At 34.6% G+C, this 14,600-nt stretch overlaps 1 protein-coding gene across 2 annotated transcripts in view; it reads left to right on the plus strand.

The window, feature by feature from the left end:
• Positions 1 to 1,105: 1,105 nt before the first annotated feature.
• The window catches only part of LOC129928203 (zinc finger protein 493-like), a 46,295-nt gene continuing 32,800 nt past the window's right edge, over positions 1,106 to 14,600 (plus strand). The window contains exons 1-3 of one of the 2 annotated variants that reach the window (XM_056041341.1): positions 1,106 to 1,245; positions 4,300 to 4,658; positions 13,067 to 13,255. In XM_056041341.1, coding sequence (XP_055897316.1) covers positions 4,428 to 4,658; positions 13,067 to 13,255 — 420 coding nt within the window. In that variant the 5' untranslated portion in view covers positions 1,106 to 1,245; positions 4,300 to 4,427. Of the gene's footprint in view, positions 1,246 to 4,299; positions 4,659 to 13,066; positions 13,256 to 14,600 lie in introns of those variants that run through there. The other variant, XM_056041340.1, reaches the window with a different exon arrangement.

The following is a 14,600-nucleotide window of genomic DNA, read 5'->3' on the forward strand; positions in this document are numbered from 1 at the left end:
CAGGGCAGCTTTCTTTTTTTCCCTCTTGATTAAGGCCGCTTCAATTCTTTTGTTTTCAGCGAGGGTTGTCCCAACACGCACAGTCTGTCTCATGCACTCCGGTCTTTGGCTATGTTTTCCCACATACTTTCGCTGATGCCTGTGGCAATAGATTAGAATGAGTTCCATCAAAGAAAAACTCCTAACATTGAGAAGATAAATTTTTCAACCTTTTCTTTTTTTTTTTTTTTTTTCTACATTTTGTGTCAATCTTTAGGCGGGCCGGTCAGAACCACGTCGCGGGCCGAATCTGGCCCGCGGGCCGTAGTTTGGGCATCACTGCCATAGACGGTCTGTCTGTCCCTAAACGCACGGAACGTCTATCCCCGTCTAACCCATAGACCAGCGGTTCTCAAACTTTTATGATCGGCGTCCCCTTTTTACAATCCCCCCACTCTTCTGCGTTCCCCCCCCCCTTACACATACAACAATAGAAAAATAGACAATAACAATTCATTTTTTCGATGGTCTTTGGCCTATGCGAAACGGATCGCGCGGGGCCTAGTCTGGCTAGGGATAAGCATAATGTCAAAAACATTTTTTTTTATTAGAAAATAGGCCTACTTTCGACTTTGCAATAAATTTTTATCAAATGAAAGCTCGCAATGCCACTTTTTATTTATTGGCACCCCAAAATGTCAATTTCGTCTATTCTTCAGGAGATTTGAATAAATTCAAAAAAAGATCAGGACTTTATCGTATATTTTGGCCTTTTCATGAGATTTCCTGGAGGCCCAGGAAAATCAGAAGGTCGCGAAAACCCTGTTATTTTATATACGTTATAATGGTTTAATTTAATAATGTACACTTTGAATTAGCGCGGGACCTATAAAAGCGCGAGGCCCACTGCGACCGCATAGGCTGCAGTGGCCTAAGGCCGGCCCTGACTTTGGCGACCCCTGGCAATTCGTCAATCGACCCCCAAGGGGGTCGCGACCAACAGGTTGAGAACCCCTGCCATAGACGTTTATACCCTACCTTTGTTTTGTTGCATTTTTAAATTAAACTTTTTAACTAGCAACAGTGGAACTATTTTTACTTTATAAAAGAGTTCTTCATCCTTTGCTTACATAGAAATTAGATGGTTTTGGCTTTATTTAGACTTATACATTTATTTTTACTTTTTTTACGATTTATAAAAACGTCGCCATGACTACGCTAGTTTTATCACAAATCCAGAGTGTTAATTTCATACACTATATAACGGTATATTTAATAATATTATTATAAATAATAATAATTACTTTACTTTAATTAATTAGTAATTTTAAATTTAGACAATTTAGTTTATAATTTATAGTCATTTTTTTTTAAATCTAATATTCTAAATGATTATCATTATATGATGATACTAATGTCAAAATCTATTATTTTCAGTAGGCTAGGTGTAGAGTGTAGATCGAGATTGACTAGATCTAAGCTTTTATCTCTAGATTTAGACTCTATATAGATCTACATTATTTGTACATATATCTCTAGATCAACAAAGCTTGGCTTATGATAAATAAAAAGAAAGGAAATGGTAGATCTAGATCTCTAGAGGAGGTTCTTATATTTTGAACACTCCATCCAATTCTCCTTTTTGAATGGGTCGCTTTTTAAAAAAATGTGTAATTCATTTGTTTTTATGTTTGGAGCTAAAAACGACATTTTGGGACTGCACATGTCCAATTTTAGATAAGTTACAGTAATTTTATTCCTTTTTTCCATATAATGATGTAGGTCTAGATCTTAGGTATAATGAATTAGAATTTTTATTGTCCTTCATCTAGTTAGAGATTTACTCTTTGATCTCTCGCTAGCCTATGTCTTGCACTGGTCTAGTATTAGAATGAAAGATGTTCTAGGCAAATAAAAAGAAGACAAATCTAGATATATATCCCATTGATTCAAATGTACATAATATTTGAGTATATTTAGGTCTCAGAAGTTCAAAAGCTGGCATCCATTTTTTTTAGGGTCATATTATTTAGATTATAATTTGTATCTTATATTTAAATAGAAAGATGTTTACATTTTCACATTCTCCATTCATTTACCATTACTTTGATACCAAATATGTTACTATAGCTTCCTTGGTACTTGAATAATAATTTTTTTTTAGGCTTGTTTGGAACATTTTCTTTTTTTTCCAAAAAATTTTGGAAATAATAGCTACAAAAGTCTTAATGTATACAAATTAAACACATGACAATATATAATATTAACAATATGTTACTATCCAGTGAACAATTTGTCAGTGAACGATTTGTCGTGAACCAACCAACAACAAGTTGTCTGTGAGCGAATAGTCGGTGAGCGATATGTTGCGTGAACGAATAGTCGCATGAACAAAAAGTTGTGATTGATTTGTCTGTGAACGAAATGTCAATGAACGAATTGTCGTGTCTCCTGTCAATATACAGTAATAAGAAATTAAACTTAAAAATACAAGTTGTCGGTGAGCGATATGTTGCGTGAACGAATAGTTGCATGAACAAAACGTTGTGATCAATTTGTTGGTGAACGAAATGTCAGTGAACGAATTGTCATGCCCCCTGTCAATATACAGTAATAAGAAATTAAACTTAAAAATACAACAAGTTGTCGGTGAGCGATATGTTGCGTGAACGAATAGTCGCATGAACAAAAAGTCGTGATCAATTTGTTGGTGAACGAAATGTCAGTGAACGAATTGTCATGTCCCCTGTCAATATACAGTAATAAGAAATTAAACTTAAAAATACAACAAGTTGTCGGTGAGCGATATGTTGCGTGAACGAATAGTTGCATGAACAAAAAGTCGTGATCAATTTATCGGTGAACGAAATGTCAGTGAACGAATTGTCGTGTCCCCTGTCAATATACAGTAACAAGAAATTAATTAAATACATATATATATATATTTTAAAATTTTTTTTATCTCTGGAAAATTCAAACTACATATTTATAATCTGCATTTTTTTCTGCATATTCTTAAAATATAAGAGAAACCTGATTCTGCGTATCTAGTCACGTAAACTAATATTCTAGACTAAGTCATCTTAGTGACACACTGTCACACAGACAGTAAGTTCAGTAAGTGACTGATACTATATATATTATAGATCTAGGATAGATCTATACACTCTTACACCGTGTCATAAAGTTAGTTAGTGCCTTACTTTACTAGACTTAGTCACTCTTCTGTCTCTAGTCTCTACTTTCTCTAGACCTTGTGTCTAATTTCTAGATCTAGATCAGTAGATGTCTTGACTATCCAATTACTTGAACACACAATGAATGAGCTAGATAAAGTAGATTCAGCTAGATGAAATATCAACCCAAACAGAACTCAACAAAACTATAGTCAACATAAGACGATTGATAAGTAGAGATAACTGCCAGCAAAGCCTCTGTATGCGATGGTATCCTCACTGTTCAGATCTTCTGAAACAGTGTAAAACCACACCCAGCCAACCTCTGAACTAGTCTGTACTACACAAACTGATCTGCAAATGTTGGCAAGAAGGTCCTGAATTTCATTTAAGCTTTTTTTGAGCATCGAGAGTTATATAATCATTTTCCTGTTCTCCTTGCATTATCTTTCTACACCACTTCAAATTTTTTTTTTATCTTGGTTTTGTTATAGACATCATATTAGATGCTCTCAAAACATCCATTTTATTTGTTTAAAGGTAATTTGAAAGAGGTGTGGTAAGTTTAAAGACATGTAAGAAAACAAATGCTATTGTAAAGTATCTTTGAATGCTATATTTTGATATTGGGTCTGCTTTTAATACGCTATTCTTTTCAAATTTGTCAAGCACTAGAATTTAATACTGATTTAGAGAGATAATTGTTTGTTTAAGAGTGACCTGAAGAACTTTTTCAATGCCACATCTTTGGACCACCATTGTTTTTCTCCTTTTGTATTTAATAATCATCAGTTTAAAGGATCTTTCTTTACATTTACACATACATCCATAAGTTTGTACAAATCTCTAAGACAGCAGCAATGTCATTCAATAATGTAAAGGATTGACACACAAGAAATTGTAACACTTGTTGTTTGTTACCTTCTAGTTCAGGATGTGTGCCTTGCACCACACAGACATTTCCTTGTAGACATTTACTGTGTAGACATTTACTGTGTAGACATTTACTGTGTAGACATTTACTGTGTTGACACTTCTGATAACCATGCTGAACATTTGTTATATTTTCCTTGAAAGAACTAGTTGTCACCCCTATTTATTTTTTCTAATCTAACTTAATCTCTCTCATTTCCTTTTTCTTCAGTAATGTTAATGGACCAATTGAAGCATTGTTGAAATCCATGCTGCTAGTAAAAAGTACAAGTAAAGTACCAAATTCAAAAATATTTGTTAATACTGTTATCTGAAGAAGAAGACATCAAAGTATCACTGATGGCTGATATAGAACATGAGTCCAGTCTTGACCTGAGCAATGTAATAAAACATGAGAAGAAAGAAAGTCTTAATGAAATATGTTTGATAACACAGTCATGTGAACTACAAGACATGAAATTGTCACATGTAAAAATTGAAAAGACTGAAGGAGATGAAGTAACTTCTTCTATGCAGCCATTTGAAAACTACAGCCATGATCAAACTTGTAATGTGACCCCAGGATATCAGGTATTTCATTTCTAGTATATAGTAGGTAATACATTTAATAAAATAGTTACTAGTATAAGAAAGGTGCACAATGAGTAAAAATAACAAAGCTAATATAAATAATGCTTATTACATACAGAGAAATCTTAAAGTATTCTTCATCAGCCATACTAGGCAGTCCTTTCATTAATCTCATATTTCATTGGTTTGTATTTTAGTGTAATTTTACTAAGCTAGAAAGCAATCAAAGTCATACATTTTCAATAATAAGTGAATATATAGTTAGAATATTATCGTTATAAGATTATTTGAAGTCATGATATGATAATCTCTAGAGTTGGTCTTCTATTTATTCAGAATAAATTACAAACAAAGAAGTTTATATTACAACTTCTTCTTGCATGTAAGCTTTACACTAGGCTCTATAGCCTGGTCAGCAACTAAAGCTATCATTTGTTTATAGCCTCATCAGACTGTGGACTACATTTGTCTAATGAGTAGTACCACGATGGATTATTTTATATTTACATGAATTACTGCATAGGGTGAGCTGGAAATGGGTAGTACCTTTGATGGTCCAGCATATTGCACCTTTGGATTGCCTTACTGGTCACTTTCCAACCCCTAAATCTCTCACATGTGGCTCCTAGGGCCTTGCTCTGGAAAACTGCTTCTGCTGTACTATTTGAGGGGGTGGTGTTTAAACAAAGGCATAGCCGTAGACACTAAAATCAGTCTGATGAGCTCACTGATCACCTTCACATTCTTACATGCCTGCTAATCTTGGAAACTGACTGCAGATCTAGAGAGGAGCATCCTAGCAATGGAATTGAGATGCTAAAGAAAGATCCTAGGTATCACTTACAAAGACTGCATCACTAATGAAGAGATTAGAACCAGGATTAATATAGCAATTGGAGTCCACAATGACCTGATCAAAAGATGCAAACTTAAACCCTATGGTCATATCACTGGGTCTTCAGGGCTTTCAGGGAGTAGTACCAGGAAAAAGAAGAGGCAGATAGAGAAAGCGATAGGAAAAAACATAAAAGGATGCGCAGGCCTGTCATTGAAAGCAATTCTATCCAAGGCAAAGGACAAGAGAGGAATGGGAAAAGATGGTCAACAGATCTTGTGTGGTGCCCCAACAGTCAGGGCCGGTCTTAAGCCACTGCAACCTATGCAGCCGCAGTGGGCCCCGCACTTTCATAGGCCCCGCGCTAAATATATATGTAATTGCATAATGATGCAAAATATACGAAAATGTCGTGGAAATTATTTTAAAAATCTCCTGAAAATTAGACAAAATTGTTATATGGAAAACACAAATCTTACGCGAATAAAAAAAAGCATTGTCAGCTTCCATATTTAAATAAAAATATAATAATAGTGCGAATTTTAACCAAAACAAAAGTTCCATTAGAACTAGAATACGTTTTTAAAACGATCAAAACCTGAAAATGAGAACATAATCACTTCTAGTGAGACAGCTGAAACAGTTTTCTATGAAGAATGCAAAAACTGCAGTGGTGAATGTCGTAAGAGAAGAAGAAAATGATGTAACACTAATAACTGATCAACATGTAAGAAATGAAGGCAATAATGTAATAACTGATCAACATATAGATAATGAGCTAAATGTGGTCGATTCATTGAGAAATCTGGATTATCCTGCCATGTGTCTAGAAAAAATGGAAAGATCTTGTATTGACTATTTATTACAAAAAGGTCCACCTGAGATTACTTTGGAGAATTTTCTGAAAAATAAGGATTGTAGACATTTCTCTTAAGTGCATTGCAAACCAAACCTGAGTAATGGTGAAAGTGTTTTGCGTCCTTGGCTGATATATTCTGTGTCAGCAGACAAGATCTATTTTTTCTACTGTTGTCTAATGGAAAAACAAAAAAGTTCCTTTTTAAATGAAGGATTTGACCAGTGGCAAAGCTGTACCACAAGGCTAGCAGAGCATGAAAAATCGCAAAGGCATTTAGACGCCATGACCAGTTGCTGTCTAGCTGGAGCAAGTAAAAAAAAAAACAGGCATTGACAAAGTTCACCAGGAGATGATTTATTCTGAAATTAAACGTTGGACTAGTTGCAATTGTACAATTTCTAGCGAAGCGCAATTTAGCTTTCAGAGGGACCATTGACAGACTTAAAGAGCCAAGCAATGGGAATTTCCTGGTCTAGTAGAATTACTCACAAAGTTTGACCCAGTAATGGGGGAACAACTTCGACGTGTTACCAATGCAGAAATTCATGATCGTTACCTGGGAAAGAAGATTCAAAATGAACTTATTACTGTAGTAGCTGATGCTGTGGTGAATTCTATCTTTCGAGACATGCAGTGATATTGGATTGTACTCCAGACATAAGTCACAACGAGCAGATGTTATAGGTATCTCTCAGATTAGAGTTAATGTGAAAGAGCTTGTGGTTGTGTATGAACGTTTTAAGTTTCTTCCTGTTGTTTCTTCTTATGACAGCAAATTGAAGTTGGATGGAAACATGGATGTTGTTGCAATCTTTCCAACCAAAAGTCAAAGGAAAAGGCAGTATGATAAATATGTGGAAAACTTCACACATCGAAAAGCTGAAAATAGCTACAGGATGAAATGCTTCAACAGAATTGTGAACACTGCAATTTACTTGCAGCTGAGATTTGAACTGTAACTGTGGCATCTTGTGAAAGAAGTTTCTCGCATCTTAAACTAATGAAGAATTACTTAAGGTCAACAATTCACAATTGAGATTGAACAATGTGGCAATTCTTGCTATTGAGGGTGATCTATGTAGGAAACAGAATTTTGATGATCTACTGAATGTATAAAATGCAAAGACGAATCATAATTTTCACTTATTATCCTTATCCCTATCCAGAATAGGCCCCGCACAATCCGTTTCGCATAGGGCCCCGCAATGGCTAGGACCGGCCCTGCCAACAGTTCAACAGACTAAGTGATAGGTGAAGGAAGTTATATTAAGTAGAAATAAGAATGTGAAATGACAAGCTTAAATCAATAATAAAAATTGATTTTGATTGATTTACTAATATTGCAAACTCTTTTGTAAGAAAGTGCATAACAATATTAGAACTAAGATTATCAAGGAGTAATGCTTGAAATATAAACTATATACTTCTTCTTCGTTCTCATTGTTATGTTGGAGTGTTCAGATGACTAGACCAATACATGAGATGAACTGTGCAGTGGTTTCCAAATCATGGAGCTCTCCATATAGTTTTCTTTCTATTGGGGTGATTTGGGGCCAATGTCTTATACAGGCCTCTTGGTAAAGAGAGCAGTTTTGGAGGATGTGGTCGGCATTCTCTGGTGATACCTCACATGGGCAGATTTCACTGGTTCCAATTTTGAGCTTCCGGTACATGTGTTGTCACATTCTGTTGTGTCCGGTCCTGAGTCGAAAGATTAGACGGTCTTGTCGGGATAGCTTATAGTAAGGTCATCTTTCTTGTGATTTGGATGAGAGCTCGTCCATTTCTCATTTATTTTATTTACAACTAATTTCTTCAATTCTTCTGGATAGAGTGCAGAGTTTATTTGTGAGTTAGTTCTCCCACTCTTGGCAAGTGTGTCAGCCTTCTCATTTCCTTCTAGTTGTATATGAGCTGGTATCCATTGAATAACAGTTTTTTTTTGCTGTTGTTGTTGAGCTTTGAAAGTGCTGTTCTGAGGTTTTTAATATAAGAGGAATCAGAGTTTTGCAAGCTTCGGAGGGTTGTTTTCGCATCAGTTAGAAAGACATCTGACTGTGTGGGGAACTTGGATGATTTGCTATCATGGTAGCAGCTAGTGCTAGTGCTTCCCTTTCTGCTCTGTGACTGTCAGAGAGCTCTCCAGTTGCAATGGATTATTCTAGTTTTCCTCCATCTGGCCATTCGATAAGTATTCCAGCTCCTCCATTTGTGGTGGCTTTATGGGATGAGCCATCCATGTAAACTCTGATCCACTGATTGCTAGGATAATTGGTATGTAGAAAACAGTTCACTATTTTCTTGAGCTCTGTTGGTCTGTAATCAGATTTTCTTTTTATGTTTTCAATATGGTCCCTTATAGTAGGAAGAGGGCTTTCGTCCCAGGGTGGAGATTCAATATAGTGTATCGAGGATTCCAGAGTAATTTTTTCAAGTTGGTGTTTCTTTTTTAGGTTTAGAGATTCCTGTATGAAATTGGTCCTTTTGAGATGTTTTTTTTGTGCCAGTTTTGTGGATTTTTGTTCTGAGTGGGTGCCTCTCCAAGGTTTCCAATTTAGTGAATTGGGAAAGGATTTTTATTTCTCTTCTTTCATCCAGAGAAATCAGGGCAGCGGTTTCCTCCATAGCTCTTATGGGTGTTGTTTTGATTGCTCCTGTCATTATCCTTAGACCAATGTTTTTAACCTTGTCTGTTTTTCTTAGGTTTGTTTGGGCTGCTGAGCCCCATGCTGTGGCACCATATTCTAGTACAGGTCTTATGTAACTGGTATACATCTTTTTCAGGATGTTGTGATTAGCTCCCCAATCTGTGCCAGCTAATCTTTTCATCTTATCTTATATACAGACGTTACTTCAAAAAAGAAGATGATTACGTCCTACGCGTCATGCATTTAGTCATGCATATTAACCAATGACTTAAATTCTGCCAAGTCACTGGTTTTCCTGGCTAGCTCAGGCAACCCATTCCATGCATTAATAGCACTAGGGAAGAAGGAGTATTTGTACAAATTTGTCCTAGCATATGGGACGAGGAATGTGCCTTTATCTTTGTGTCTTTCAGAGTATTTTATTAAATTTTGTTTTTGTATTTGAAGATTATGGTTCAGTGTTTTATGTATAATTGCTACTTTACTTTTGAGTCTTCTGTCATGAAGGCTTTCTAAATTTAGTGATTTTACTAAAGGTGTTACTCTAGTCAAATGTGAATATTCGTTTGTTATGAATCTCACTGCTCTATTTTGTGTCTGTTCCAGTTTCTTAATGTTTTCTTGAGTTGAGGGGTCCCAAACAGAGGATGCATATTCTATTATTGGCCTAACCAATGTTAAATAACATTTTAGTTTTATGTTCTTATTTTGTTTATAGAAATTTATTTTAATAAATCCTAATGCTTTGTTTGATTTTTTTATAGTTTCATCAATATGTGGATTCCATGACAGTTTTTCATTTATTATAACACCTAGGTATTTTGTGTTTTTAGTCTGTGTTACTGGTTTGCCATGAATAAGATAAGTGGAATTAATTTGTTTTAGTTTTTTTGTTACTCTTAACAACTGACATTTTTCTGGGTGGAAAGACATGCTCCAATTTGATTCCCATTTCTGTAATTCATCTAATTCTCTTTGTAAAATATCTATGTCTTGTGTTGTTTTTATTGTTCTATATATTATGTTCCTTGAGGTACACCTGAGTTTATTGTTATCTGTGTTGATTTAGAGCCATTTATTATTACAGTTTGTTCTCTCCCTATCAGAAAATCTTTAATCCACTGATGCAGTGGACCATTAATGCTGAAATATTTTAATTTTTTAAGCAAACTATGGTGGTGAACTTTGTCAAAAGCCTTAGAAAAATCTAGTAAGATAGCATGTATTTGTTCACTTTTATCTAAACCTTTTGAAAAATCATCAATTAGTCCTATTAGTTGTGTTTCACATGATCTATATTTCCTAAAGTCATGTTGGTATGGTGTGAGGACATTATGTTTGTCTAAGTGGTTTATGATGTTGCTACATCTTATGTGTTCTAGGATTTTACATGTGATGCTGGTAAGTGATACTAGTCTATAGTTTCCTGGGTCAGATTTTTCACTTTTTTTTAAATGGGGGGTGACATTCGCTTCTTTCCAGTCCTTTGGTACTCTGCCCTGGTTAAGCAATGCCTGAAAGAGTATTTTGAACACTGGGGCTAGCTCATTGCTTAGTTCTTTGAGTAATCTAGCTGGAATACCATCAGGTCCAGACGCTTTATTTGGTTTGGTGTTGGCTAATAGTTTTTGAATTCCATTTTCTTGTACTACTATATCTTCTATGTTGTCTACTTGGTTCAAATTAAGTAATATGTCTTTGTCTCCTGGGGCTGAGAAAGCTGATGCAAAATATTTGTTTAGGATGTTTGCTTTAGTTTCATTATCATTATGTATTATGTTATGTTCATCTTTTAATGGCGCTATGCCTGTTATTTCCATTTTCTTAGACTTAATGTATGACCATAGGTTTTTGTTGTTATCTTTAGATATTACATTGTTATGTATTCACTCTGCAGCTGTCTGCTTACTTTTTGGGTTATGTGTTTAATTTTTATATACTTTTTGTAAACTCTTTCTGCCTTAGTTTCTTTAAATTTTCTATATAGGTTTTCCTTCTGTTTACAAAGCTTCTTTAGTCTGTTATTAAACCAGCATTTATTTATTTTATTTGATGTGTATTTAGTTGGTATATGACTGATTTTCTATAATGCTTTTAAGATACTTTTTAATGAAATTCCAGACTGGTTGGTTAATGTCTTTTTCTAATAAGAATGTTTGTTGAAAGTTTAATGCAGCTTGGTGTAGTTGTGTTAGGTTACATTTATTCCAGAGTAAGATTTTTCTTTTGGGTTATGTATTGGCTACTGCTTTTATCTGACTGTGTATTTTTATGGTCTCATGGTCTGATAGACCAGGGATAATATCATAATCAACTACTAATCCGGGTCTGTTGGTTAAGAAGAGATCTAATGTGTTGTTTAATCTAGTTGGCTTTTTAATGATTTGATCTAAACTTAGGTTGTGTAAAGTTTCTATGAAAAGCTCATTAATGTCCTTTAGGTTTTGGTGTTTATCTATGGTTAGTGTTTTCCAATTTATATCAGGTAGGTTGAAATCACCCATAATCCAAAAAACTGCATTTTTATTTGTCTCTTTAAGTGTAGTAATCTGATTACATAGTTCCTGCATGTATTCTGAATTTGGTGGTCTGTAAATGCTGCCTAGTATTAGGGATGTTGAGGTGGTATTAATTTTACAAAATGTTGATTCTATATTTTTTGAGCTAGGTAAGGTAATTTCTTCTGCTATAAGAGTCTTTTTTATTGCTAAAAGAACTCCTCCATGATTATCAGCCCTATATTTTCTAAAAATTTCATAATTACTATTGAAAATTTCTGCATTATAAATTTCAGGATGTATCCAAATTTCTGTTCCTGCAATTATGTCTGGTTTCTCACATTCTAATAAAATTTATAAGTTTGCTGTTTTGTTCCTAATGCTTTGAAAATTTATTACTAAGGTTTTAAGGTATTTTGGTATTACTTCTTTAGTAGGTTTGTTTAGTGAGGCTGTTGTATTAATTTTAGTAGATTTAGGTTTAACAGGAGTAAAAATGTTTGTAAAATGTTCTACATGTTTCGGATGTTCCTTCAGAGTTGAAGATAATTACTTCCTAGTCCAAACCTCCCCCAGGACGCCGGGGGATGGGAGCGGGCAGGGTTTGAACCCGGGACCATCGATTAATCTGAACGACAGTCCAGCGTGCAAACCGCTCGACCAGGCAGCCATCCTGGATCTGGCTAGTGGTTGGTGAGTTTGGTTTAGGATGTTGTATGGGTTAGAAGTGTCCTCATCAAAGGAATCAAACAGTCCTGATGTAAATTGAGGTAACCCACACGGTACGTGGTGCGATGATGCGTCTTTGTTGCTTAAGGCATAATACACAGGGTTAGGGTTAGGTTAGGGTATTTAGTAATTATTAGGATAAACAGCCAGAGCAATTTCATGATGACTGTTGTTGATTTTAGTTTTTAAAGGTCTAGTCTAAATCTAGTTTAAGGTTTACAATGCCTAAGTTAAGTCTAAGTCTAAAGTGAAAGCTAATTTACAATGACAATCAAATCAAATCAAATGGTTTATTTAAAATAAAGACCTAGACTAGATCTAGATCTAATTCTAGATCAATATATTTACGTGTATAACTAACTATATAGAATATTACTATTAGTAGTATTAGTAGATGATTAGTAGATCTTCAAGAGGGATAGTCTCTGGATGCCTTTACTCTGTGTTTTATCTATTTATTCTATTTATCTTATTTCTATAAACAGAAGTTTCAGTAGTTGAAAATAAAGAAATAAAACATTTTATAAGCTTTTAGTGTTAACAATTATTTATGAAATAATTTTGTGTCATTATATAATACTCATTAATGATGATGTACAGCTTCTTTATTTAGCGAAACATTTTGTTTTTTCAATAATAGTATCTAATTGTTACCTTGGGTGTTTTTAAAAGTTGACTAGTATAATTTCAGGGTTTAATTTGTGAAATAAGTAGCACACCGGAATGTTGGTGCTAATTATTTTCAATGTGGAAATTTGTTTAATATTTACATTCCTATTTATAACAAATATTTTTTTTTTTAATTAGTAGTTTATGAATTAAATTTCTTTGTCTTACAGGCAGATGATGTTCTAAAGCAGGAGATAAAAATGTCTTGTACTACTGAAAGTGATGAACCATTGTCCTTAGCATCAAGACTACTGGCTATGTCAAAAAAGGCAGACAGAAACTTTTATCCGGTGCCTATTATTTTGCCGAACTTAAAACTAACTGAACACGTATCTGTCGCAGAACTGTCAATGAGTGAGGTAAGAGACTGTTGATTTTTTAAAATTAAATGCTAGAAAAGAGATATCTTAGTTTTAACACTACTGGAATCTTTTTGGCTTTGAATATTGGTATATAAAAAAATTAGGAGGCACTGTAACTGAGTAGTAAAGTGTTTTGCTTCTGAACTGAAGAGGGTACGGGTCTGAATCCTGATGTGGACTGGGATTTTAAATTTGGGAATCTTTTGGGGGCCTTTAAGTTCAGCTAAATCTAATGCATACCTGACATTAGTAGGGGAAAATTAAAGAGCTTGGTCGTTGTGCTGGCTTTATGACAACCTTGTTAATTGTGAGTTACAGAAACAGATGACCTTTATAGCTTCAGCCCTTTAGGATGACCGGTCATTTCAGCGTTGGTCACTTCATCTCTTGTCATACCTGATTAAATGTTTTCTTAGTCATTGTGTAATTGTAATGTTAAGGCTTTGTCTTTAAGCACTGATTTAATCTAATTTTTAAATAAATTATGGCTTTTTAATAGCGCTACTTCATGCTTATAGCATGCTCAAGCGCTTTGGTCCAATCTCATTTGTAGACCATTGGGGGGAGGGGGTATCTAGTAGAAGGTTATTCCGTGCTGCCTTTAGGTGCTCAGTAAATACAACTCTGCCCAAGTCGGGTGTCGAAGCTTGAGTCCCCTTCATAGGTAGCCAAGCCAAGTTCAAGCGTACTTAGCCTCTTGACCATGTATTTAGAATGTTTTTGGATATATTGAATATGTTATTAAAGTGTTTATAGAGTTCCCCCCTCCTCTTTTCATGCTTGTAGAGAAATGAAATCATATATTATAAAACAGGGTTGTATTTAGTCATATTGTTTCTTTTTAATGTAAGGGATATCAATATTATCCTGTTTATATTGCAGGACGAAGGGGGAATGGAGCAGGCAGGGTTTGACAGTCCAGCGCGCAAACTGCACGACCAGGCAGCCATCCGTAGCGACATGTGAATACTACTTGTACTCCCCCCCTTTCGTTTTTTCATATAATAACTCTATCCACAGAAATAAGAGTGATCTTTCCTTTACTCTTTTTCTTGTCCAAACTCTTGAGCCATGAAGAGATTTATATATATATTGTTAATTTCACACTTTTTACAATGATTACTGGGTATTTGATGAAATGACCAGGACATGAAAAGTTAGGAACCGCCATTTAGATTGCAAGGTCTGAAAGGGAACTATTTATATAAAGAAATTCAACTAAATTTATAACAATAATGTTTATAGGAAGTTTGTGGAAGAGGCTAGTCTTAGTCTTATTTGGGATAAGTTTTCTATGATTGTGTTTACAATACAATAATTCACTTTAGATATATTCAATGGC

The sequence above is a fragment of the Biomphalaria glabrata genome, chromosome 9 (genome assembly GCF_947242115.1).
Source record: "Biomphalaria glabrata chromosome 9, xgBioGlab47.1, whole genome shotgun sequence".
Lineage (NCBI taxonomy): Eukaryota > Metazoa > Mollusca > Gastropoda > Planorbidae > Biomphalaria > Biomphalaria glabrata.